The sequence below is a fragment of the Lontra canadensis genome, unplaced genomic scaffold (genome assembly GCF_010015895.1).
Source record: "Lontra canadensis isolate GAN:19392208 unplaced genomic scaffold, GSC_riverotter_1.0 scaffold53, whole genome shotgun sequence".
NCBI lineage: Eukaryota > Metazoa > Chordata > Mammalia > Carnivora > Mustelidae > Lontra > Lontra canadensis.
In genome coordinates, this window is record NW_022631047.1 from 2,075,148 (window position 1) to 2,098,322 (window position 23,175).

General features: G+C 54.8%; 2 protein-coding genes across 8 annotated transcripts; one reads left to right on the plus strand and one right to left on the minus strand.

Moving 5' to 3' along the window:
• Positions 1-993: 993 nt before the first annotated feature.
• Positions 994-11,700, plus strand: GLI1 (GLI family zinc finger 1). 2 transcript variants are annotated; one of them, XM_032874558.1, is made up of 14 exons: positions 994-1,345; positions 1,579-1,780; positions 4,432-4,555; positions 4,787-4,879; positions 5,173-5,368; positions 5,613-5,757; positions 6,100-6,189; positions 6,278-6,415; positions 6,753-6,902; positions 7,561-7,725; positions 8,201-8,431; positions 8,768-8,920; positions 9,053-9,320; positions 9,733-11,700. In XM_032874558.1, the coding sequence occupies exons 3-14, from the start codon at positions 4,459-4,461 to the stop codon at positions 11,475-11,477; spliced, it is 3,471 nt and encodes a 1,156-aa protein (XP_032730449.1). In that variant the 5' UTR covers positions 994-1,345; positions 1,579-1,780; positions 4,432-4,458; the 3' UTR covers positions 11,478-11,700. The 2 variants fall into 2 exon arrangements, with proteins under 2 accessions (XP_032730449.1, XP_032730450.1); XM_032874559.1 differs by lacking the exon at positions 8,768-8,920 and having other exon boundaries at positions 1,579-1,708.
• Positions 11,701-11,830: 130 nt separating this feature from the next.
• On the minus strand, positions 11,831-19,572 carry ARHGAP9 (Rho GTPase activating protein 9). Of its 6 annotated transcripts, XM_032874560.1 has the most exons (17): positions 18,957-19,570; positions 18,437-18,660; positions 17,265-17,489; positions 16,975-17,088; positions 16,680-16,784; positions 16,385-16,446; positions 16,162-16,252; positions 15,865-15,960; positions 15,622-15,720; positions 15,225-15,366; positions 15,022-15,129; positions 14,594-14,692; positions 14,336-14,413; positions 14,139-14,192; positions 13,751-13,885; positions 12,717-12,822; positions 11,831-12,124 (listed from the first exon to the last, which is right to left on the minus strand). In XM_032874560.1, exons 1-17 carry the CDS (start codon positions 19,270-19,272, stop codon positions 11,953-11,955), a joined length of 2,226 nt encoding a protein of 741 aa, XP_032730451.1. In that variant the 5' UTR covers positions 19,273-19,570; the 3' UTR covers positions 11,831-11,952. The 6 variants fall into 6 exon arrangements, with proteins under 6 accessions (XP_032730451.1, XP_032730454.1, XP_032730453.1 ...); XM_032874563.1 differs by lacking the exon at positions 16,975-17,088 and having other exon boundaries at positions 18,957-19,572; XM_032874562.1 differs by lacking the exon at positions 14,594-14,692 and having other exon boundaries at positions 18,957-19,572.
• Positions 19,573-23,175: the final 3,603 nt, after the last annotated feature.

A 23,175-nucleotide genomic window follows, 5' to 3' on the forward strand; every position in this document is an offset into this window, starting at 1 on the left:
TAACCTACTAACTCTCCAGGCCCGAGGAGGTGGTTCTTGGAAGCAGAGCTAGGATGGGAGAGGCCTGTCTGAGGGTGACAGGAAAGGAGGGGACTCTTTTTCCTCACCATGTTTTCTCCCCTTTCTCATAAAGATCAAATGGACTGAAATAGCTGCCCCTTCCCCTGCATCCACAAATCCGAAGGGGCAAGGCACTCCCCTCTCAGACACTACCGTTCAGTACTAGCAGCCTCTTCTAGTGTGCCTTTCCGTTTCTTTGGGCTCATGCAACCCCCTCCCTGGGCTCCTAACTGGGCTTTGGTGGGGTGACCCGTAAAGCCCCCTACTTCAGCTCCCAGGGTCTTCTCTGGGAGACTCCGAGCGTGTCATGTGCCAGAACGGCCAGCAGAGGGAGCAGACAGCCTGGAATTGCAGACAGCGAGCGGCACCGAGGTGCGGAGGTGCCCGCCGTCTCCAGAACTTCGAGATGAAGGAGAGCGGGGTTTCTCCGCGGAACAGTGCTTCTTTTCGGTCGCGTCCCAAGGTTCCTTAGTAACCTTGTGAACCGCATACTCTGCACCCAGAGCCTCAGCCACGGCTCCTCTCTTGTATGCTCTATAGACCCTTCACTTCTAAGCCAACTCTGTTCCAGTCCTCTTTGCACCAAACCCCAAATCTGTCCAAACCCCTTCATGTTCCACTGAAAGAGTGAGGCCAGGAGTGATATACTACAGGATGGCGGAATGCTCAGAGAGCCCCAACCAAAGTCGACGACGCTACCTCCAATAATATCTTTCTCGGATGAACTTCTTCGTCGCCCCCCACCTCCCAATATATTTTTTTAAGTTTTTTTCCTAGCTTGGGGGGGGGGCCCTCTTCGTGGGCAGCCGGTCCAAGGATCCATGCCGGGATTTATTGCCCACCACCAGGAGCGTGTCGGGGGGGTGGGGAGGCAGTATAGGGTCCCTCAAGGGAGGGGGAGGATCCTGGGGGTCCTGGGGGTGCAATAAGCCCGGCACCCCCTCTCTTGCTTTTAGCTACCCCGCCTCATCCTCCAGAACCGCAAGAGGGAGGGAAGTAGAAGGGAGGTGAGAGGCGAGCGGGAAGAGCGGCGGCGCGCCAGCTGCTTGAGCGAGAAAAAGTTTTTGCAAAAGGGAAAAAAAAGTTTGCGCTTCTCGCGGGTGGTCCCGGCTCGCGGCCCGGCGGGCTGGGCCGGCGGGAGGGCTGGCGGCCAGGTTAGTGGGGGGTGGGGGTGGCACTGAGGCTGCGCTGCCGTGGCCCTGTCCGCCCCCCCTCCCCACCGCACACCCCCCAGCCCAGACTCTAGCCCTGGACCGCGCATCCCGAGCCCTGCGCCCAGAAGGAGGTGAGAAGGGGGGCCGGCGGGGGACCACCTGGGAGCAGTGGGGGAGGGGGCCCAAGGGGATGCCCTGCATGCGAGGGACTCTGCCCAGCCAAGAGGGAGACCTGGGGCACAGAGGCAAAAAGGGGGTGGGAGAGCCTGCGTGAGATATAGAAAGTTTGAAGAATTTTTTCATTTGTATTTCCCTTTCTCTGTATCTTTTTTTTCTTCTGACAGTCTCTGTATTTCTGTCTCAGGCAACCGTGGATCTCTTTGTCTGTCTCCGCCTCTTCCATCTATTAGAAACATCTCACTTTCATGAGTTTGGGATGAAGAGGCTGGAGGGACTGCTAGCTGGAGGTCTGCGTGGTAGAGAGGGAGCTCCAGGTGTGTCCTGAGCGCCGGGAGGAAGACGTCAGTGTTTCTGCAAGGAGGGAACAGCTAAGGAGAGAGCCCTAGGTGGGGTGGAGATGGGTGTGTGTGAGGCGACAAACCGGTGGGGGACGGGCAGTCTTGAACCCCTGACCTGTCTTGTGACAGATGAGCTTGCCGGTGCATGTGTTCTCGGGGAAAGGAGTGTCTTCTGGATAAGGAAGGGGGCTGGAGGGACCAGCGTCTCCTTTAGGCCCTAGAAAGACTCCTCAAGGAATCTGGACTCCTGAGTCCCCAAGGACTGTGGTCAGGGTGCTTAGGAGGAGCGGAGACCTTGTCTTGACCCTCTGACCTCAGGACCACCAGGACAGCTGGGCCAGCCGCAGGGAGACCCCTACTGGGATTGGGCGGGACCACTGGCCACTGCCTGCCTGTGTATCCCCGTTGGAACCCCCTCCCCAACGGGAGCGGAGGGCCAAGGCCCCTCCTCTGGCTCAGACCACCCTGCCTGCCCTTGCTCCCCGCTCTGAAGCCTCTTTCAGGCCCGGTGACCCCGAAACAATCCGCCCTGGGCAGCTAGCTTCGGGGACAGGATTAGGGAAAGGGGATCCCAGAGTGACTGGGGACTTAAGGTTTTCGGGGCTGGAGAACTGGGGTCTTCATAGGATAGGTCTTTACTGTCCAGTGGAAGGAGAAGGCGGGGCAACTTCCCGGGGGAGTTGTAAGGGCCGGAATTAGGGTGGTTTTCCCTATGGAGGCGGGGTCCGGAGACACCCCCCCCCCCAATTATCTCTCCGGAATCCCCAACCAGGCGGTACAGACCCCGCCCTTGACGTCACTGAGGGGTTCCCGGGGGTCTGGAGGGGTTAACCCTTGGGAAGCCAGCTGTGATAATCAGGAACCTAAGGTGTCCTGACCCCTCTCTCTGGCCATACACACCTTATTTTATTTACCCAGCCACTTTCTGTCCTTATAGTTTCTGGATTCTTCTTTCTTTTCCACCCCGCCATGGGCACCCCTACGCTTCAACAATGCCCCCCGCCCCCCGGGCGCCACTGCCAGCTTTCTGGATGCACTGAGGGGAGGAGGGAAGAATGTGTCCCGCCTCTCAACTACCCACCCCTCCCTCCACCGCGGCTCGCCCGACTGGGCTCCCGGGGCGGGCGGGGGAAGCTGAGCCGTCTGCAGCCAGAGCCTGCGGCGGCGACTTGGGTGGGCCGAGAAGGCACGGGGGCGGGGAAGGCGGGACCGGGAGAAGGGGGCGGGGCCTACTCCTGGGAGTTGGGGAGCGGGGGTGCGAGGGGGACTCTGGAAAATAGGGAGACACAGAAGATGATTCAGGGCTCCAGCAGGGCAACCCTAGGGCTCCCTGCCCCATCTTGCGCTCTCATCCACACCCCAGAAAAACTTAACTGAAGCTGGAAAAGTTGGCGAAATTTTCCTGTCACTAGTGTGACGGGGAAACGTGGGTGGGCTGTGGCACGCGTGGGCGAGGAGGGATGTCGCCCCATTTACATCGCGGCTCTCATGCGGCTGGGCAGCGGCACAGGAAGATGACTGAGTAGGCACGTTTGGGGGTTTCTTTAGTGTTTGGGGGGTCGTTTGCGAGCCCCTGCCTCTTTCCCCTGGGTGAGTCATAGAGGAAGGAGGAGGGAGACGTATCCCCCGCATCCAGCTGCCAGCCAGCTGTGCCCCCCCCCCCCCACAAAGTGCCAAGGTCGAGTTGGGAGGTCTTGGATGAGGGATCCAGCTCTCCGCTGGAAAGGAGTAGTTAGGAAGGGTACAATCCAGGCTGCGGGGCTTGGGCTGGGTCATGGGGTCCGGGTTCCTCTCCCCATCTTACCCCGCCCTCACCCTAAATCCCAGCATCCCGGGATCACCCACCGCGCCTGCCGGCCCGCTCCCGGTCGTTCTCCACCCTACCCCGCCCCACCCCACCCTCAGTCCCGGGAGACCAGAAAACCCGGGGTGGAACAAAATCTGGAGTTTGAGGAGGAAAGCGGACGGCAGAACCCTCTCCTTCACAACTCTTCTCTGATGGATGATGACTTTGTTTTTTCATTCTCTCAAAGCCTTCTCTTACAGTCCTTTCCTGCTCCCCCAAAACAGACCAAGTAAGGTGGGCGCCCAGATTCAAACTACCCCAGGATAACACCAGTTTCCACTCTTTGTACTCAACAAACCCGGGAGGCTCACCTCAGAAACCTTATCCCATTTCATACACAGTTTTCTGCGTTAGAAAAAGATCATCTGCGCTCGCCCCTGGCCCCACCAGCCTCTCCTTCTGGGCTGTGGCGAGAGCTCCCTCTGCTGGATACTGGAGAGATTGTAGAGGGCCTGTCGCTGGGCAGGAACAAATGAAGGCAAAGGGGCTCATCATGAGTTCCCCCATCCTACCCCTCAAAGCTGGCCCATGGTCAAAGCCAGAAGAAATGGAGGGCCATGGTATAAAATCACTTGAGGCTCATACTGGCTCAATTAGTCCATAACACTCTCCCCTAAACACACACACACACACACACACACACACACACACACACACACAGAGGCGCTTAGACCACCCAGGCAAAGAACCCACTCAATTCCCACAAAGATCCTGGAAACAGCCTCTGCCTCTTTGGGACTCTCCTTTCCCTCATCCTGGCTGAGTGATGCTCACTTCACTTTGATTTCCCATGGCAGATGTCTTTGAGGTTCTATACCTGAATTAGTTATCTCATCTTATTTCCCTCCTGCAGAGTCCCCACACTCTCCTCTGAGACACCATGTTCAACTCGATGACCCCACCTCCGGTCAGTAGCTATGGCGAGCCCTGCTGTCTCCGGCCCCTCCCCAGTCAGGCCCCCAACATGGGGACAGAAGGTCAGTGCAAATACCAATCTCCAGGCCTTGAGGACTGGCAGCTGTCTCAACTAGCCCCAGGGAATCCCTCTTCTATCTCCTACCCCATGTCAGTCTCTAGTCCATAAGAAGATTTGAGGTTCTATGTCTTATAGGGTTGGAATATGGGATCGGGCCTCTCTTGGTGGTTCAAGGTTTGGCCTTATGTGTCCCTCATTCCCATTCCCCATTCTGGCAATCTCTCTTTTCTAGGACTGCCTGGTCTGCCCTTCTGCCACCAGGCCAACCTCATGTCTGGCCCCCACAGTTATGGGCCAGCCAGAGAGACCAACAGCTGCACTGAGGGTGAGGCCTCAGGCAACATTTCTTCCCTTCCTGCCCTTCTGGAACTTGCTCTAAAAGAGAAAGTTGTGTTGGGGGTGGAGATGGGGGGAAGGCAGGGGATCTAACTTGGAAGAGGAAATGTTTGGAGACTGGAGCAAGGGGTCAGAGCACGATCAGGAGGTCACAGATGGGGTCGGTAGGGCAAAGCAGAATCAAGTGTCATTTTTTTTGTTGTTGAGAATCAGGACCCATGGGTTGGGTGTATGGAGACAGGCCCCATTTACCATAGCTGTCTCCCCTGTTTCCTGCCCCAGCTCCACTCTTCCCTCCTCCCCGAAGTGCAGTCAAGTTGACCAAGAAGCGGGCCCTCTCCATCTCACCTCTGTCAGACGCCAGCCTGGACCTGCAGACAGTCATCCGCACCTCACCCAGCTCCCTCGTGGCCTTCATCAACTCACGCTGTGCATCTCCGGGGGGCTCCTACGGGCACCTCTCCATCGGCACCATGAGGTGCAGAGAGCCTTGGGCTAAAGACCTGACCAAACCCCATTAAAAGCCTCAAGCCCTCCAAAGCACCTGACCCTATCCCAATCCTTATCATTTCAAAGGTGTTGAAAGCCCCTTTGGTGGTTTCCTGGGCCTGCCTCAACCACGTCCCATACCATCTTCCAGAAACACTCCAAAATAGCCCAAGGACTCCTGGAATTCTTTGAGATAATAGTCCTATGTAACTGCCTCTCCTCCTCCTCCTCAGCCCATCTCTGGGATTCCCACCCCAGATGAATCATCAAAAAGGGACTTCACCTTCCTTCGGGGGCCAGCCCTGTGGTCCCCATGACCCCACTCAAGGTGGGATGATGCCACATCCTCAGTCCCGGGGACCCCTCCCAACTTGCCAGGTGAGAGTCCTCCTGCTGCCCCCCAATTTCCCTCAGCTCAGGGCGGGTGGTGGATTTTATGGGGAAAGGTGAGGAAAGGACAGGGGATCTAAAAAGTTTTCAGCAGCAGAAACATAAAGGGGTATGGTTGCTGGGGTTCACTCCTTGGGGTTTGAATCAGACTCTTCCAAATGAGATCCCGCCTTTTGCCCATCCCAGTGCAGTCTGAGGAGGAAGTCTCTTCCAAACCCAGGGGTTCCAGCTGCTTGGGTGGGGGCACTCGGGGCAGGAAGACCTGGCTGGGCTCTCTCTTCCTTCTGCCCACTTCTACCTTCATCACCCTCACCTCTTCCCTTGGGGAAGCTGAAGTCTGAGCTGGACCTGCTGGTTAGCAAGTGCCCAGAGGAGCCCTTGGAGGGTGATATATCCAGCCCCAACTCCACAGGCACACAGGTAAGGGGGGGGGTGACTTTAACTCTGAAACCTGAACTAAACAAAAGCTATCACCCCAGTGACCCTAGGACTGCCTCTTCTGTCGTAGGATCCCCTGCTGGGGATGTTGGATGGGCGGGAGGACCTGGAGAGAGAGGAGAAGCCAGAGCCTGAATCTGTGTATGAGACTGACTGCCGCTGGGATGGCTGCAGCCAAGAATTTGACTCCCAGGAGCAGCTGGTGCACGTGAGCCCCAGGGGGTAACAGGAATGCTGGCTGGATCTTGTAGGACATTCTGGTGGGACACTGAGGAGTGAGGCTAAGAGCAGGAAGTCCCAGAATACCGAAGTCAGAGGCTGAGTGGCCAGTTGGGTTGGTAGAAACTCGGGAGCTAGCTCTGTTTTAGAAACACGGGAGAACAGGGGGGCAGGCTGTGATGGTCTTTCTGCCACCTCTTCCCCCATGAGGTGGAGACTTGGAGGAATCTGGGGTGGGGCGGGTGGCAGAGAGGTCCAGGGAAGGTCTGGTTTGGGACTTGGGGGCAGAAGGGAACCTCAGAGAGCCTCTGTGTCTCCTCCTTCAGCACATCAACAGTGAGCACATCCATGGGGAGCGGAAGGAGTTCGTGTGTCATTGGGGGGGCTGCTCCAGGGAGCTGAGGCCCTTCAAAGCCCAGTATATGCTGGTGGTCCACATGCGCAGACACACAGGCGAGAAGCCACACAAATGCACGGTGAGGCGCCCGCTTCCCAAGCCCAGGGTCCCTCCCTAAACCGGGGTTCCCCACGGTCAAGGCAGAGCTCATGACTTTCATGGATCCTAGGCACTTTTGCCACCATACACAAATATTTTAAAACTATCTTATGATTAGGTTAGTATAAAGATGAACATATTGATGTGGTATATTAGGACATTTTCTTGGCCCAAAAAGCTATTTTTCCCTTGCTTTTAAAAGAAATTAAGATATTTCTGGGATGCCTGGGTGGCTCAGTTGGTTAAGCGTCTGCCTTTGGCTCAGGCTCAGGTCACAATCCCAGGGTCTGTGGGCACCCAAAAGTATTCTGGGCCCTAGACACTGCGTCTGCTACTTGACCTAATGGAGAAGCTTGGTGTCAAGGACATAAGACACTCCCAGACTGACCCCATCCTGAGCCAGTCTAAGATTCCCATGCAGGGAGATCTGCTCTGGCTTGATGGGGAGATGCTTGCTGCCACACCTCCTCTGGCTTTCGGTTTGCCCAGCTCTTGCCTGCCCTTGTCCCTGAATTTTGGGACTTGCTCTCCCATCTTGAGTTACAGTCTCTGCTGTAGGTCCCTTTTGAGATTTACAGTTCTTCTAATCTCCCTGTCCTTCTGTCTGAGAGCTCTCTTTTGACCCCAACATCCCCTAGTTTGAGGGGTGCCGGAAGTCATACTCACGCCTCGAAAATCTGAAGACGCACCTGCGGTCACACACGGGTGAGAAGCCGTACATGTGTGAGCACGAGGGCTGCAGTAAAGCCTTCAGCAATGCCAGTGACCGAGCCAAGCACCAGAATCGGACCCACTCCAATGAGGTGAATCCCCACCTAAGAGACCCTCCCCACTTGAGAAGCCAGCTACTGGGGAGATTCCCCTGTAAGAAATCCCTTAGCCCAGCACCCACTCCACAGAGGTGAGTCCCTGCCCCCAACTGAACTCACCCGGATAAGGGCTTTCTGAAACCATGAACCTCCATGTAAACACCGCACTCCCTACCTTGAACCAGCCAAAGGACCGACCTAAATATACCCATTTGACCTGGAGGGGACCCGTGGTCCCTTAACCCCTGACTTTATGAGGCCTCACAGACCTGGGCTGTCAGTTTACCTAATCTTTCCCTTGATCCTCTCATTTTTTACTCCAAGGGCCCCACTCTCTCCTTAATTCCCTGGGTGCTGTGTGTTCCTCCCTGCCCCCTCATCCCCAACAGATGCCACGTCTTCTTCCCGTTCCTTCTGCACTCTCCTGCTCTGATTCCTTTGCCTGGTGTCTTCACTGTCCACCCAACAGAAGCCGTATGTGTGTAAGCTCCCGGGCTGCACCAAACGCTACACAGATCCCAGCTCGCTCCGGAAACACGTCAAGACAGTGCACGGTCCTGATGCCCATGTGACCAAGCGCCACCGAGGAGACGGCCCCCTGCCCAGGGCACCGTCCCTGTCCACAGTGGAGCCCAAGAGGGAGCGGGACGGAGGCCCTGTCAGGGAGGAGAGCAGACTGACCGTGCCGGAGGGCGCTGTGGTGAGCTGACCCAGGCAACCCCTGCCTCCGTGCCCTGCCTGCCCTGCCTTCATCCTTGCAGTCCCCTCCATATTCTTCCGGGTCCTCCTCTGTGACCAGTCCTCCAGTCTCTTATCCCAGTGGTGCTCCTTGGGTTACCCCAAATGGAGAGATTCTAGTATAATTAATGACTGAACTGGTTCAACAAACTCTTATATGGGCCTTAGTGTATTATCCTAATTTATGTATAGTTTACATGTACAGTTCACACGTAGTATGATTATACTGCATGATTATAATTTCATATACTCCTCACAACAAGTTCGTGAAAAAGGAACTTACTCTCCACATTTTCAGATGATGAAACTCAGGCATATAGACAAACGGTCCAAGGTCACAGGACTGGGTGAGAATTTGAGCCCAGGCAGTCTGTGCTCCAGCCTAGGCCCTTCTCTTCAACATCGCTCCAGTTTGCCCCTGACCTGCACCTGCTCAGCCCTCCCTACACCTGTAAGCTTCCCCTTGGTCCCAGCAGTCATTGGGACACAGGCTTGAGCCACTCACCAGTTCAGGGAACTGTGGGGCAGTGGGGAGGGGCTGCCCTCAGCCCTCATTTTCCAACCCCCCACCCTTCACTACCAGAAGCCACAGCCCAGCCCTGGGGCCCAGTCGTCTTGCAGCAGCGACCACTCCCCAGCCGGCAGTGCAGCCAACACAGATAGTGGTGTGGAAATGACTGGAAATGCAGGGGGCAGCACTGAGGACCTGTCCAGCTTGGATGAGGGGCCTTGCATTGCTGGCACTGGTCTGTCCACTCTTCGCCGCCTTGAGAACCTCAGACTGGACCAGCTACATCAACTTCGGCCGATAGGGCCCCGGGGCCTCAAACTGCCCAGCCTGACCCATACTGGTGAGACCTGGGTGTGGGGGTAGTTGTTGGGCTGAGATCTGGACCTTCTCTGAAGTTGGAAGGAGGACTTCCCTCCTAAGGGTTGCCTACAGCACCTTTGTACAACTAGAGAAAGACCCCCCTTCCTCAGACACTTGCCTTCCACCTATCAGGTAACTGCGCTATACAAAGTATAACATGAATTCTGCTTCTTAGGACTGTGCAGTGTGTAACACGTACAACTGTTCACAGGCAGCAGTTCTGAACCCCTGGTGACACAGACGTAGAAAGGGCATGGGAGGAGACAGAACTGAGTGGTCAGAGTGAAGGAGCCTATCCCTGGGATTCCAGGACAGGGGCGTCCCATGGGGAAGGCAGGGTGAGATTCAGAGGGTTCCCTGACCACCCTGCTTTTTCTTCTTATCACCTGTAGGCACCCCTGTGTCCCGCCGCCTAGGCCCCCCGGTTTCTCTTGACCGCCGCAGCAGCAGCTCCAGCAGCGTCAGCTCAGCCTATACCGTCAGCCGCCGCTCGTCCCTGGCCTCCCCTTACCCCCCTGGATCCCCGCCCGAGAACGGGGCATCCTCTCTGCCCGGCCTCACGCCAACCCAGCACTACCTGCTCCGGGCAAGGTATGCTTCAGCCAGGGGAGGTGGTACCCCCCCAATGGCAGCACCCAGCCTGGACCGGATGGGGAGCCTTCCTGCACCTCCCTGGAGAAGCCGAGCTGAATACCCAGGATACAATGCCAACGCAGGGGTCACCCGGAGGGCCAGTGACCCGGCCCGGGCTGTTGACCGCCCTGCCCCAGCCCGAGTCCAGCGGTTCAAGAGCTTGGGTTGTGTCCACATGCCCCCCACTGTGGCAGGGGGAGGACGGAACTTCGATTCCCAACTCCCAACCGCTGTCTACTCACCACAGCCCCCCAGCATCACTGAGAATGTCACCATGGATACCAGAGGGCTGCAGGAGGAGCCAGAAGGTGGGACCTCCATGATGGGCAATGGTCTAAACCCCTATATGGACTTCCCACCTACTGATACTTTGGGATATGGGGGACCTGAGGAGGCAGCAGCTGAAGCGTATGGAGCTAGGGGTCCAGGCTCCCTGCCTCTTGGGCCTGGTCCACCCACCAACTATGGGCTGAACCCCTGTCCCCAGCAGGTCTCCTATCCTGAGCACCCACCTGAACCATGGGGTGAGTTCCCTTCCCACTCTGGGCTGTACTCAGGCCCCAAGGCTCCAGCTGGAGTCTACAGTCAGTGTCCTCGTCTAGAACATTATGGACAAGTGCAGGTCAAGCCCGAACAAGGCTGTCCAGTGGGTTCTGACTCCACAGGACTGGCGCCCTGCCTCAGTGCTCACCCCAGTGACGGGCCTCCTCGCCCACAGCCTCTGTTCTCCCACTATCCGCAGCCTCCCCCTCCCCAATATCCCCAGTCAGGTGCCTACACCCAGCCATCCCCTGATTATCTTCCTTCAGAGCCCAGGCCTGGCCTGGACTTTGACTCCCCCACTCACTCCACAGGACAACTCAAGGCTCAGCTGGTGTGTAATTATGTTCAGTCTCAACAGGAACTGCTCTGGGAGGGTGGGGGCAGGGGAGATCCCCCAGTCCAGGAAACTCTCTACCAGAGTCCCAAGTTTCTAGGGGCTTCCCAGGTTAGCCCCAGCCCTGCCAAGGGTCCAATAGCCACGTATGGACCTGGCTTTGCACCTAACTTGCCCAATCACAAATCGGGCTCCTATCCCGACCCTCCACCCTGCCATGAAAATTTTGCAGTGGGGGCAAGCAAGGCCCCCCATAGGGCAACAGCACCACCCCGACTTCTGCCCCCACTGCCCACTTGCTATGGGACCCTCAAGGCAGGGAGCACCAACCCCAGTTGTGGTCATCCGGAGGTAGGCAGGCTGGGAGGGGGTCCTGCCTTGTATGCTCCGCCTGAAGGGCAGGTGTGTAACCCTCTGGACTCTCTTGACCTTGACAACACTCAGTTGGACTTTGTGGCTATTCTGGATGAGGCCCAGGGGCTGAGTCCTCCCCCTTCCCATGATCAGGGGGACAGCTCTGAACACACCCCGCCTCCCTCTGGGCCCCCCAACATGGCCGTGGGCAACATGAGTATCTTACTGGGATCCTTGCCTGGGGAGACACAATTCCTCAACTCTAGCGCCTGAAGAGTGAGGAATCCCAGCAACCACAGATCCATTTCCTAAGGGGTTTCCATCCCCTCGGAGAAGCTGGGAGGAGGAGCCAGAGCCCCGTGGGATGCCCCAGGGATGGGAGGTATGGGTTGGGGCTGTATACCTTCTGTATATGTTCTGGGGAGGAATTTGATAATGACACTGTTTCTGGATAATAAAGGAACGGCTTCAGAAAGCACCCGGCTTTACACTTTACTGTCTTGGGGTGGGGGGGGGCGGTGACAGTGAACAAGAAGAGAAGTAGAGGTTAACCCACCCACTTCCCTTTTTTGGGAGGTTCCCCCACCCCATCCCAACCCCTCAGGTCATACTCACAGAGACAGTCATCTGGGAGACACAGGATTTAATGGGATGTCCTCGAAACAGAACATCCACTATTCCCATCCCCACCAAAGGGTAGCCATCAGAGATCAGCGGAAACAAGTTTTTGTCTTCTTCCTCGCCCCGGTCATGGGAAAAGGCTGGCGAAGTCAGTGAGCATGAGTTGAACTAGCTGCCCAGGGTAGAGGGCATGGGCGGCTGGGTCAGATGTCTCCTGCTCTGGCCGAAACAGGGTTGGCCCAAACACAATTCCCAGGTTGTGCGGGGTCATGCGGTTCTTATCGGAGTGTGCTATCACCCTGTAGGCAAAGACCAAGAACAGGGGCTATAAGGCAGCAGCTTCCCCACTTCAAATAAATCTAACCCTTCGAAGGGATGAGCGGGAAAGGGTTGAGGTGGTGGCTGTAGGGAACCAAGCAGAGAGCTGCAAGGGGCATGAAGATGGGACCAGCAGAGAAACCTTCAGGATACAACTTGGGAGAGACAACCCAGGAGATGCCTGCCTCTTCCCAGCCTCAGAGACTGCCCCTAGAGTCCCCTTGGCTCCCAGGTTGGGCGGCTCTAATTCAAACGGCTTTCCTCTCTCAGAAGTCACTGCCCAGGCCCAGTTCAGCCAAATAAGCCATGAGCACGGTCCCAACAGGAGACAAAGAGGCCTGGGGAAGGGAGCGGTGAGAGGGCCCTCATTTCTCTCACAGCATCCCTGGGCATCTCTTGATCTCCATTTTCCCCACTTGATGTCCTGCCCAGAGGTAACCTGTTTCCTCCCTCTGCCCACTAAACAGGAGAGAAACGCAGGTGTCCCCTACCTTCCCTGCATCTGAACACAATCCCTGGTGCATGCCCCACTCCCCCCTCCCTCCGCATGCAGAGACGTCCAGTCTCCCTGACCTGCATAAATGTTCCAGGAGGCACTGCAGAGTGTCACGGTTGGGCTTGGGCATTGAGCCTATTAATTCTTGTATTTGAGAGACACGCTGCTCTGATTCGGAGAGTGCTAGAGAGAAAAAGGGAAGGGAAGGGCATGGGGGTGAGGCTAGGGAAGGTGCTAGGGCAGGGTGGGTAAACTTGCTACTCTTTTCCACGGCCATAGAAGACACCACTAATGTACCATGGCTTGCTTTCCCACAGAGCCCAATTGCAGCTTTATTATTTTTTTTTTTTTTTTTTTTAGGTTTTATTTTTAAGGGATGCTTGGGTGGCTCAGCCATTAAGCTTCTGCCTTCCGCTCAGGTCATGATCCCAGGGTCCTGGGGTTAAGCCCCGCATCAGGCTCCCTGCTAAGGGGGAAGTCTGCTTCTCCCTCTCCCACTGCCCCTGCTTGTATTCCCTCTCTCGCTGTCTCTCTCTGTGTGTCAAATAAATAAATAAATAAAATCTTTTAAAAAAAGAATTTTTTTTCTTTTTCAAGAGTTTTTTTTTTTTTTAAGATTTTATTTATTTATTTGTCAGAGAGAGAGGAGCGAGAGTGAGCACAGGTAGACAGAGTGGCAGGCAGAGGCAGAGGGAGAAGCAGGCTCCCTGCCAAGCAAGGAGCCCGATGTGAGACTCGATCCCAGGATGCGGGGATCATGACCTGAGCTGAAGGCAGCTGCTTAACCAACTGAGCCACCCAGGCGTCCCTAAAAAAAGATTTTATTTTAAAGTAATCTCTACACCCAACATGAGGCTCGAAGTCACAACCCTGAGATCAAGAGTCGAATGTTCTACCGACTGAGCCAGCCAGGAACCCCCCAACTGCTGCTCTAGAATTCTTCTTTAGTCAGCCTTCTGAACATTCACACTCAAAAGAATAACTGGAGTTGAAAGTTGTTTCCCATCTCCGTGCTCAGGATGGGATAAAAGGGTGTAAGGGAAACTCTATTCTTTACCCTTCATGCCCCACCCCCATACCAAGGGTATTGCCTAAAGTTCTCATCCCTTACCAAGGGCAGCACGAAAATGGGGCAGCAGCGATGGGGGCACCAGAGGCTGGGGTAGCTCCCTGAGAAAAAGCTTCAGAGCACCAGTGACCACGTGAATATCATCCCACTCAGCACTGTCCAAATCTAATCGGCCTTCTGGGAAGAGAAGGAGGTACAGAGGGGCTCAGGGCTCATGAAGGGCCAGAAAGATCCAGAGACTGAGAGATCAGGAGTTTGGGAGAAGATCCAGTTAAGGCAGTCCACAGAAACACCTAGGAGACCCACCGTGGGGCAAGGCAGCAGAGGTGGGGATGGGGACAACCCACCCAGGAGCAGGACAGAGGAATCCAGAAGGAGCAGGGAGGATGTCAGATGGTTTAAGGGTCTGAGGGGCCTTCCACGTAAGTACCTTGTCCTGGCTGTTCTGGGAACACGTATCTCCCATCGGAGGTCACCGCCCGCTCTGCAACATGGATGAGAAGGGATCAAGAGCTAAGACACGCAGCTCTAGCCAGACCTCGCTGTTATGTCAGCTCCCTAAGAGACTGCCTGTGGCTCTGAGGCATGAAATTCGAAGTCCCACCACATGCCCACAAGCTTTTTTACCTCTGTCCACCAGGAAGCGAAGCTTCTGGACCACTGCCAGGTTCCCGCTCACCCGGTAAATGCCATCCACATCTAGACCTAGGAGACAAGGCAAGGAGCAAATAAGGATTCCTGCTCCAAACTGTGTAAGGGGAGGACTGGTGAGAGATGCAGGGAGGGAGGGGAATAAGGCAGAAGGAAGACTAGGGTGGGGGAGGTAGGGAATTCTCCCCCTTAGCCTGTTGGAAGGGGAGATTGTGGGGTCTCTGGAAAAGTGACCTCTCTTATCCACAGCAGCAATGCAGAGCCGCACAAAGCTGGGCACGGTGTCCCCTTCCCTCTGGCACAGTGATTCCAACTGGCAGCCGAATACCTGGTCTGGAGAGGCACAGAGTAAGGGGGAAAGCCAGAGGCAGCCTCACCCATAAAAGGTCTTCTCAGCACAGGTTTTCACCCCAAAGTTGGGCTGGCCCTCCCGACCACCTTTTCTAGGCCCCCGCCAGGAGGTACACCCTTTCTCCCCCAGCCTACGCAGTAGAGGAGCAGAAGACCGCTAATCTAGTTCCGGGAAGTTCTACTGTGAGTCTCACTGAAGTTTTCTCATCCACGAAGTGGGCTAATGCCCAGATCAGGAACATAAAGGTGCTTGCAAAAATACTACAGCAGGTACGAAGGAGAAGGGGGCCCGCTGGCCCAGCCCACCTCACCTCGGAGCAGCCCACGCTCCTGCAGGCTTTGCAAGGGTGGTCTCTTTGCGATAAGCCGCTTCAGTTTGTTCCGAACGCGGTTCTGCTCTGTTCCTTCAGGACACCGACCTATACGAGCAGGTGGAACGAGGGCGAGAGTCGCGGTGGGGAACTAGCCGGGAGACGCGCCCCCGGGCCCCGCCCACCCGAGCCCCGCCCCTCACTGGAGCTCCGGCGGCCGCCGATCCGCAGCAGTGGCTTGGACACGGGTTCCGACTCCTCTTCGTCGTCCTCCCCACCGCTCAGCTCCTCCAACTCTGCGGGTCCCGAACCTGACTGACGCAGTTCCAGGGGGTTCTCTCGATCCTAGACCGGGAAGGGCGAGGTGGGCCGAGTCGGAGATTGGAAGAGAGAAGAAGAGAAATCTGCACCCCCAGCTCGACGCAAGATCCTAGCCGGCTGCTGGGTTCCCACGTCCCAGCCCCACCACAGGGTGGTCTACACTGCGACCACCTTGCCCCCTACCACCCCATAATCCTACTGTTCCTTTCCCACTCCCTCTACCCCTCCTGGGCCGAGCCTTTCCCCAAGCTCTGCCCCATCGCCTCCCACCCATCTCACCAGGCGTTCGATGACCGCCCGCAGCGCGCGGTGCCAGGCTCGCCACTCGGTCTCCTGGTCTGATTGCAGCAGGAACTCGTGGCCAGGGACCGTGCGGATCTGAGGGACCAGCGGAGACAGGGCTTGCTTGAGTCATCGGGGAGAAGCACAAAACGCTGGGAAGCGGAGCGGGAGACCGGTGCGGGGAAACCGGGTGCACCTTCGGGTCGGGTGAAGCTTGGGGTACGCGCGGGAGGCACTCACGTGCAGGACATTGCGGCGGCTGGACAGGTGCCGGCCGTGGGCCAGGGCTGCTCCGCGCAGGTCCACGCTGCTTTCGGGTCGGCTACCCGCTGGTCCCTGGCAATTGGGAGAAACTGAGGCCACGGCGCTGTTCCCTTCGTTGCCTCCCTCCCACCCGGGGGACCGCGAGGACACAGGAGGCTGTGCTTCTTCCCTTACTCCCCCCTGCTCCACCTTCGCCCCACAATTGGCCTAAGGCCGTAGGAGTCGGGCCTGAACCCCTCCGGCAAGCCCCCTCCTCCCCTCCTTCACACTCACCCAGATTGAGGAGGGCGCGGCGGGCGGCGGTTCCCGGTAGAACACCAAGCTGTTACCCGCTAATACCACCCAAGACGAGCTCCAGTTCTTCCTGCAGGGCGGAGGGGGCAGTGGTAGTAGTGCAAAAGTCAGTTGGAATCGCCTGGGGCAGGCGCTCTCCTCGCACTCGTCTCTACGGAATCCAGCCGCTCAGGCCCCCCGCGGTATTCCCGGGTCTCCTCACCTGAGCTTCCGCCCCCCCTGGGCGATCTTGGTCACGTTGAGCAGGCCCGACTTTTCCACCTCCTGGGGAGTGGAGCGAGGGGTATTATTTATAAGCCCCCCAGAGCCCCCCACAGCCGCCATGGCTTTCCCAAGGGGGGATGACCCAGGAGTGAGGTCCTTTACAGTTGGGGTGGGGGTAGGCTGCGTAAGATACCCAGAGAACACTCAGAAAGAGGAAGATGTTTCTAAAGGAGCAGGAATTGGGGGGTGGGGCAGTGAGGATCTTGGCCTGCACAAGGAAGTGAGTGACTTACATGGGGGTCGTCCAGGACCTGGGGCAGAGGTCGAGAGGGCTGCAAGGCTGAAGGCTGGTCTGAGGGGTGGAGCTGGAAGGTGTTGGGGCAGAGGTAGGGTGAACCCTGGGGGAGGGGATTGGAGAAACAGGTGGAGGAAACGTCAACTTAGGAGTCCCCCTATAGGGGGGACAGGGGTGCGGATGTGGGTGAGAGGCAGGGGGTGGGTTGGGTAACAGATGAACGTCTTGCATAAAATAAAGTAGTAAAAAGATGGCTTTTCCTGCATGTGATTAGGAGGAGAGGGGAATCTCACCTGGGAGCCAAGCAGTTCCGGGGTCGCCTTGTCAGATTCTGAGCCCTTTGCCTGAGGTTGCGGGACACCATTGTCTCTATTCAGCGTCTGCGTCCCCTCCATGGAGCCAGTGTTCTGGGGAGTGGGGTGAGGAGCAAAGCTACAGCCAGCTGCCACCTCAACCCGCTCTCAACACCCTTCTGGGTAATTTTCTGATGGCAGCCCCGAGAGAAAACACGCCGCTTTGGGGTTCAGTAGGGGAAAGGAGGAGGTGGAGGGGACACAGGAACAGGCAGGAGGAAAAGTCTCACCATCTCCCGCACTCGAGTGCGGCGCGGAGGCTTCCAAGACTTGCAGCCGGTCAGCGAATTTATGTAGAAGCAGCGTCCGGAGTTAGGGTCCAAGTGCTGCTCCCAGGAGTCCAGCCTCTGTAGTGGGGGGCACGCAGGGCTTGTGGGAGGAGACCGGGGACAGCGGCGAAGGTCCACTAAGTTGCGGTACACAGGGTGCTCTGACATGAGGGGCTGGGGTCTTGCCTGACAGGAAAGGGGGAAGAAAAAGGTAGTTAATTCTGTCAGTGCCCCCCCCAATCTTCTCTTCACCTAACCACCTCCTCCTCTCTCCCCCACTGTTTTCTCACCCCCAGCTCCTGGCCGGGGTGACCCAGGTACTGGGGAAGAAACCCCAGTCCCTAGCTGGGTGCTTTTTTTTCTCTCCTTCAGTCATTGCTTTTCTCCTCCTCACTTCCTGTTGCCAACTTCCCTCCTCCCCCACCCCGCCCCTACCCCAGGGCCTCAGGAAAGGGGAACCGGCTTTTTGTGTGTGTGGTGGGGGGGTGGTGTTGAGGGGAGCGCCCTACCCTCACATTCTCCAGAGTGAAAAGGAAGAGGGGGGGGGGTCAGGGACCCCTTCTGGGGGAGTATGAGAGAGGAGGGGCCATTTTAACCCACCAGCAAGTAAGAGAGAGGGGAGGAGCTGAGTCTTCAAGAGCAAGGGAGTTACATCTCTAAGTGGGACTTGCCGGTGACCTGAGCTAGCAAGATGGGACACAGGAAAAGCCCTGCCCTGGGCCTGGAGTCAGGAGGAAGAGAGAAAAACATAGCTCTGTGGCTTTCTCTCAGTCCCTCTGTCATCTGCCAGGTTCTGTGTATCCTCAGGCTCTTTGCTACTTGCTATCCCTCAGCTAGACTTCCTTCTCATTTCTTAGTTGGGTTCAGGCTAGTTCTTCCTCCTCCTCATTCGGATCAAGTACATATCATTTTCTGGGAGATGCCTTCCCAGATTACCTCCATCACTCTCTACATTCATGCTTGTCCATAGCACTTACCAGTACCAACAGTTACTAGTTCCTGTGCTTGTCACCCCCATGGAAATCCCTTGAGGGCAGAGAGTCTGCCTGCCTTTTTTACCATTGTGCCTAGAACAGGGCCCCACAGTAAATAACTGTTTACTCTTTACTCCACTCAGAAAGGCTTTGACTCACCGTGTTGGCACTGGCCTCTGGCAGTAAGTCTTCCTGAGAGAGGGATCTGCCACTTGCTCCTTCCTGGAAGGGCTTCAGGAGGGTAGGCCTCAAATTGGTAACACTGACGCTTCTACACATTTTGGGGGGAAGAGGAGGAGGCCGCTTAGAGGTGGTCTGGGTCCTGCCTGGGGGTTCCTGAGACAGGTGCAGCTCCTCTGCGGAGCCACGAAACACCTTTGGCCCTGGAAACAGAGAAATGGGAAGAGTGGGAGCAGGCGATCAGAGGGGTGGTCTTGGCTGGATCCCTCATCCTGGGGATTCACAAGGAAGGCAAGAGCAGGGGAGGCTGTGCAAAAGTTCATGAGACCTAGAAAGTGTAAGAGTAGAAGGAGAGGCAGTGGGGACACTATGACGGATATGAAGAGTAGGCTGATCAGAGGGAAATAAGAGAAGGGGGTCAGCAGATGCCTTGAGGGAGAGAGAGCCTTCCAATAATTCCTAGAAGCCAGGGAGGCGTGAAGGGGAAAGGAGTACTCACCAGGTGTCCAGAGGGATTGGCTGGGGGCGATGGCAGTTGGGCTCTGGGATGGGATAGATTCCTCTGACATGTAGGCAGCTGGGACAAAGATGGGTCGAGAAGTGGGGGGTGCTCCCAGTCGCCTTGCCAGCCACCAGTCTGAGTTGGTCTTTCGAAGCAGTAGAAACCTGTCCCCTTCAGCTAGGGACACTTGCCGGCCATCTGCCCCAGTGTAAGTGAAGGCATAGAGGGCACAGAGCTGGGATCCCCGAGAAGGGTTTTGGGGCCCCAGCCCAAGGCTCCCCCAGGTACTCGACCACCACCGGCCTGACAGCATTGTAGTCAGTACTGTCACCTGTGGGAAAAAGGGGTGTTGGAGATCCAGCAAAGGATGCGACTGGCTGCTTCCAAGCAGAGAGACATGGTTCTAAGAGCAGTGTAGGGAGATAGGGAGAAACGTAAGGACAGGAACCTCAGAATGAGAGCAGAGGGTAAAGCAGAGAGGCTGAGTGGGGGTCATCTATAAGTTTAGGGGACTAAGAACTCCCCAGTGATATGACTGGTAAGGAAGTATATAAGTAAGGTGAGAGAGGATGTGGTCAACAGAGCTAAGAGGAGTAGGGCAGGAAATCAGGGGAGAGAGGCTTGTTTGGTGATTGTCCTCCAACAAACTTCTGGGGCCCGTCACAAAATCCACGGGCAGGAGGAATGGGTCCTGGTAGTGGTAGGATTTTTTAGCTGAACAGAGGAAGATGAGGAGAGAGAATCAGGCCTGAGACAATACGCACACAAAGAGACAGGAATTAATGACAAAGATAAAAAAAAGCTTGTGACCTTTATTAAATGTACACAGGCACCAGTGTTTCCGTCCCCAATAGCCTCAGACCCAAAGCTGCGTGCTTCCTGTGCAGACTCTGAGAGACACAGAGACAGAGAAACCAGAGCCAGAGAACTGTAAGACCGAAGTAGAGAGAAAGAGAAAGTGGCTGGGAAAAACACAAAGGGGTTCCAAGTTAGAGGAAGAGGTGAAAATACCACCATCCTCTCAATCCAGGATATGTTTTGGGAGCCTAGAGGCCTTAAAACAATACTCTGTACAGAGCCTCTGAGGCGGAGTCCTACTTTGTTGTGTGGGTCCCTTCATTCATTCTCTTAACAGGGATTGGCTGAGTGCCTCCCGCATGAAAGGAACAGTGTTAGGTCCTGGAGATAAGAGGGGGCAAGGAGTTAGACACAGCCCTTGCCCTTGTGGAGCTTAAGGATAGATCTTAACTAATGACACAATACATGTATTAACTACAATTGAATCAAGGACTCTGGACAGATATTACAGTGTGCCGTGACCGCACATAGGGGTGGATAGGGGACCGATGTTGGCTTTTCCTTGGTGAAAGGTGGGAACTGATGTCCGCTGTCCATTGCCAGGGCTTTAAAACATACCCTGATGCTTCCCCCTTACCTAACCACTCTTGTTTTGCCCTTCTTTCAGTTTCCCCACTGCACAATGTGAGGCTCTGGGTCTAGCTGTGGAGAAGTCGGGTTTGGACTGCCCCTCCACCTTGGTGACATCCGAGAGCCAGCTCTCCTCCTCTGACATGATCCGAGGACTGGTTCCCAGCATCAGATTTGGCCTCATTGATCTTCCTTTTCAGAAGGCTCCACTTTTATTTATCATGTGGAGAACCTTACTCCTCAAATATTCCTTCCCACCTCCACAGTAGTCCCCAACTTCATCCCATTCATTCATCATTCATTCACCTGGTGTTTGCTAAGTCCTCACATCTCCTCCTCTTCTGCCTTCTCTGCCAACTCTTGCACTTTATCCTCTCCCTTTTTATGGCCTCCTTCCCCTGAGCTTTTATTTTTTTTATTTTTTTAAATGTATTATTTTTTTAAAAGGATTTTATTTATTTATTTGACAGACAGAGATCACAAGTAGGCAGAGAGGCAGACAGAGAGGAGGAAGCAGGCTCCCTGCAGAGCAGACAGCCTGACCTGGGGCTCGATCCCAGGACTCTGGGATCGTGACCTGAGCCAAAGGCAGAGGCTTTAACCCACTGAGCCACCCAGGTGCCCCTCCCCTGAGCTTTTAAACATATTCATGTCTCAGCCATTTTTAGCCAAACCCCCCTTTTCTATGCTCCTGGGTTACCACCCTATCCTTCTCTATTCCTCTTTACAGTCAAACTTCCTGAAAGTGTTGCTTACATATGGGGGTGTCCATTTCTTCTCCCCTCACTCCCTCACCTCTGTGAGGCTCCTCTTCCCGAGGGTCACCCCCGACTTTACAGGGATGTTTTGCCGGCCTTATATTGTTTGACATCTCAGCAGCAGCCAACACAATTGACTATTCTCTCCTTCTTCAAACACAAAGAAGGTGTCCTTACCTTCTTACCAGTCCCTTCTCTGTTGCATAAGGAAGGACTTTGCTTGTTCCTTAAACCCCAGAGGTCTGTCATATATTTTGTGCCCTTTGAACTCTATACACCCTATATATATAGTCTTATTTTCTCCCCAGCTTAAATGACATTCATGTGCTGCTGAGTACACTATCTCCAGTCCAGAACTTTCTCTGGAGCTCCAGTTTAATCCACTGTCCACTGAAAAGCACTTGGATATTTCACAATGCCCAAAGTAGCACAAATGTAGTATGTTCTAAACTGAACTTGTTCCCCACAAACCTGTTTCTCCTCCAGTACTACTATTTGGTTAAAATTGAGTTCAATAAATATTTATTGGATGCTTGCTACCATATGTGCCAGGCAGGAAACATGTGCTGGGCATCGTTGATTAAGAGGACAAATATGGCTCTTGTCCTCTCATAACAAAATACAGTGTGATATCCATTATGATAGGGAAAATACTATCATCTGTTCAAACACATACAGTAACAATTGTGCATGCCAGAAGCCTGGTGGCCAACCGTAATTTCTTTTGTTTTCTCACCACTCCTATTTAACCAATTACTACATCTTTTCAAACTACCTACTTCCTTTCATCTCTATAGCTATCATCATCCTTAGTCTGGATGATATAGCCTCCTAACTAGTCTCCTTGCATATGGTTCTCCTCATCTCCAGTCCATCCTGGCACAGCACCCAGAGCGAACTTCCTAAAGCACGAAATGCCTTGCCATGTCCCTGACTTAACCTTTCAGAGGCTTGGGGTGCCTGGATGGCTCAGTGGGTTAAGCCTCTGCCTTTGGCTCAGGTCCTGATCTCCCGGTCCTAGGATTCAGTAACGCATTGCATCAGGCTCTCTGCTCAGCAGGGAGCCTGCTGCCCGCCCCCACCCCGCCTATTTGTGATCTCTCTCTGTCAAGTAAAGACATAAAATCGTAAAAAACAAACAAAAAAAAACTTTCAAAGGCTTCTCATTGTCCTCAGAGTCAAGTCCGAAATTTACAGTACAGTTTACAGAGACTTTCTCCCTTGAGCCTAGCCTTTTCATGCTCCCTACCACAAACTCCATATTTTCACCACACACTAATTCCTCAGATTCCTAAAATGCACTGAGGTCTCCAGTCCTTTGCATATATATTTTTCTCTCTCTGCCTGAGACACTTCCTCTCCAATCCCACCAGTCTTCACCAGCTCTTACTTATCATTCTGATCTCAGCTGAAAGGTCATTTGCACAAGAAAGTCTCTCTTAAGCACTTAGAATTAGGCTGGGGCCCTAACTAGGAGCTCCAGAGCAAGTTTTACATCACCCTATTGTGATTTTCATGAAACTTTAAAGATTCGTTTATTTTCTGACTTCCGAGGAAGTCTGTGAGCTATGCCAAGGAAGAAGCCTTTATCTGTTTTGTTGATAATTGGATCTTAAATGCCTTGTATAGTGCCTGGCACAAAGTAATCTCTCTGTGCCTCAGTTTCCTGAGAAATATATAAAACAAGAATGAGAACACTGAGCTCATTGTTTGCATTTTGTTGAATATTCTGCATTTTGTTAAATTTTCTTATAGCTCACAATTTTATGGGACAGAAATTTGGATAGGTCTCAGCTGCATGATTCTTCTAACCCAGTGGCATTGGCTAGGCTCATTTAGTAATATTCAGCAGGCCAGATGGGTTGGTTTGGAGGGCTTCACTCCCATGTCTGACGCCTTGATGGGAATGATTGGAATGCTGGGATCAGCTGGAGCTGTGAGCCAGAGTGTCAACGTGAGACCCCTCCAGCATGGCAGTCTCAGGGTAGTGAAACTTCTTACATGACTGCTCAGAGCTTCCGGTGTTCCAA

Coding starts and splice junctions, on each gene's coding strand:
- GLI1 (XM_032874558.1), top strand. CDS start 4,459: ATGTTCAACTCGATGACCCCACCTCCGGTCAGTAGCTATGGCGAGCCC. Junction 4,880..5,172: donor GACCAACAGCTGCACTGAGG/GTGAGGCCTCAG, acceptor TTCCTGCCCCAG/CTCCACTCTTCCCTCCTCCC. Junction 6,903..7,560: donor AGAAGCCACACAAATGCACG/GTGAGGCGCCCG, acceptor AACATCCCCTAG/TTTGAGGGGTGCCGGAAGTC.
- ARHGAP9 (XM_032874560.1), bottom strand. CDS start 19,272: ATGCTGTCAGGCCGGTGGTGGTCGAGTACCTGGGGGAGCCTTGGGCTG. Junction 15,721..15,864: donor GCCGCCGCAATGTCCTGCAC/GTGAGTGCCTCC, acceptor CTGGTCCCTCAG/ATCCGCACGGTCCCTGGCCA. Junction 15,130..15,224: donor CGGCGGCCGCCGGAGCTCCA/GTGAGGGGCGGG, acceptor CTGCTCGTATAG/GTCGGTGTCCTGAAGGAACA.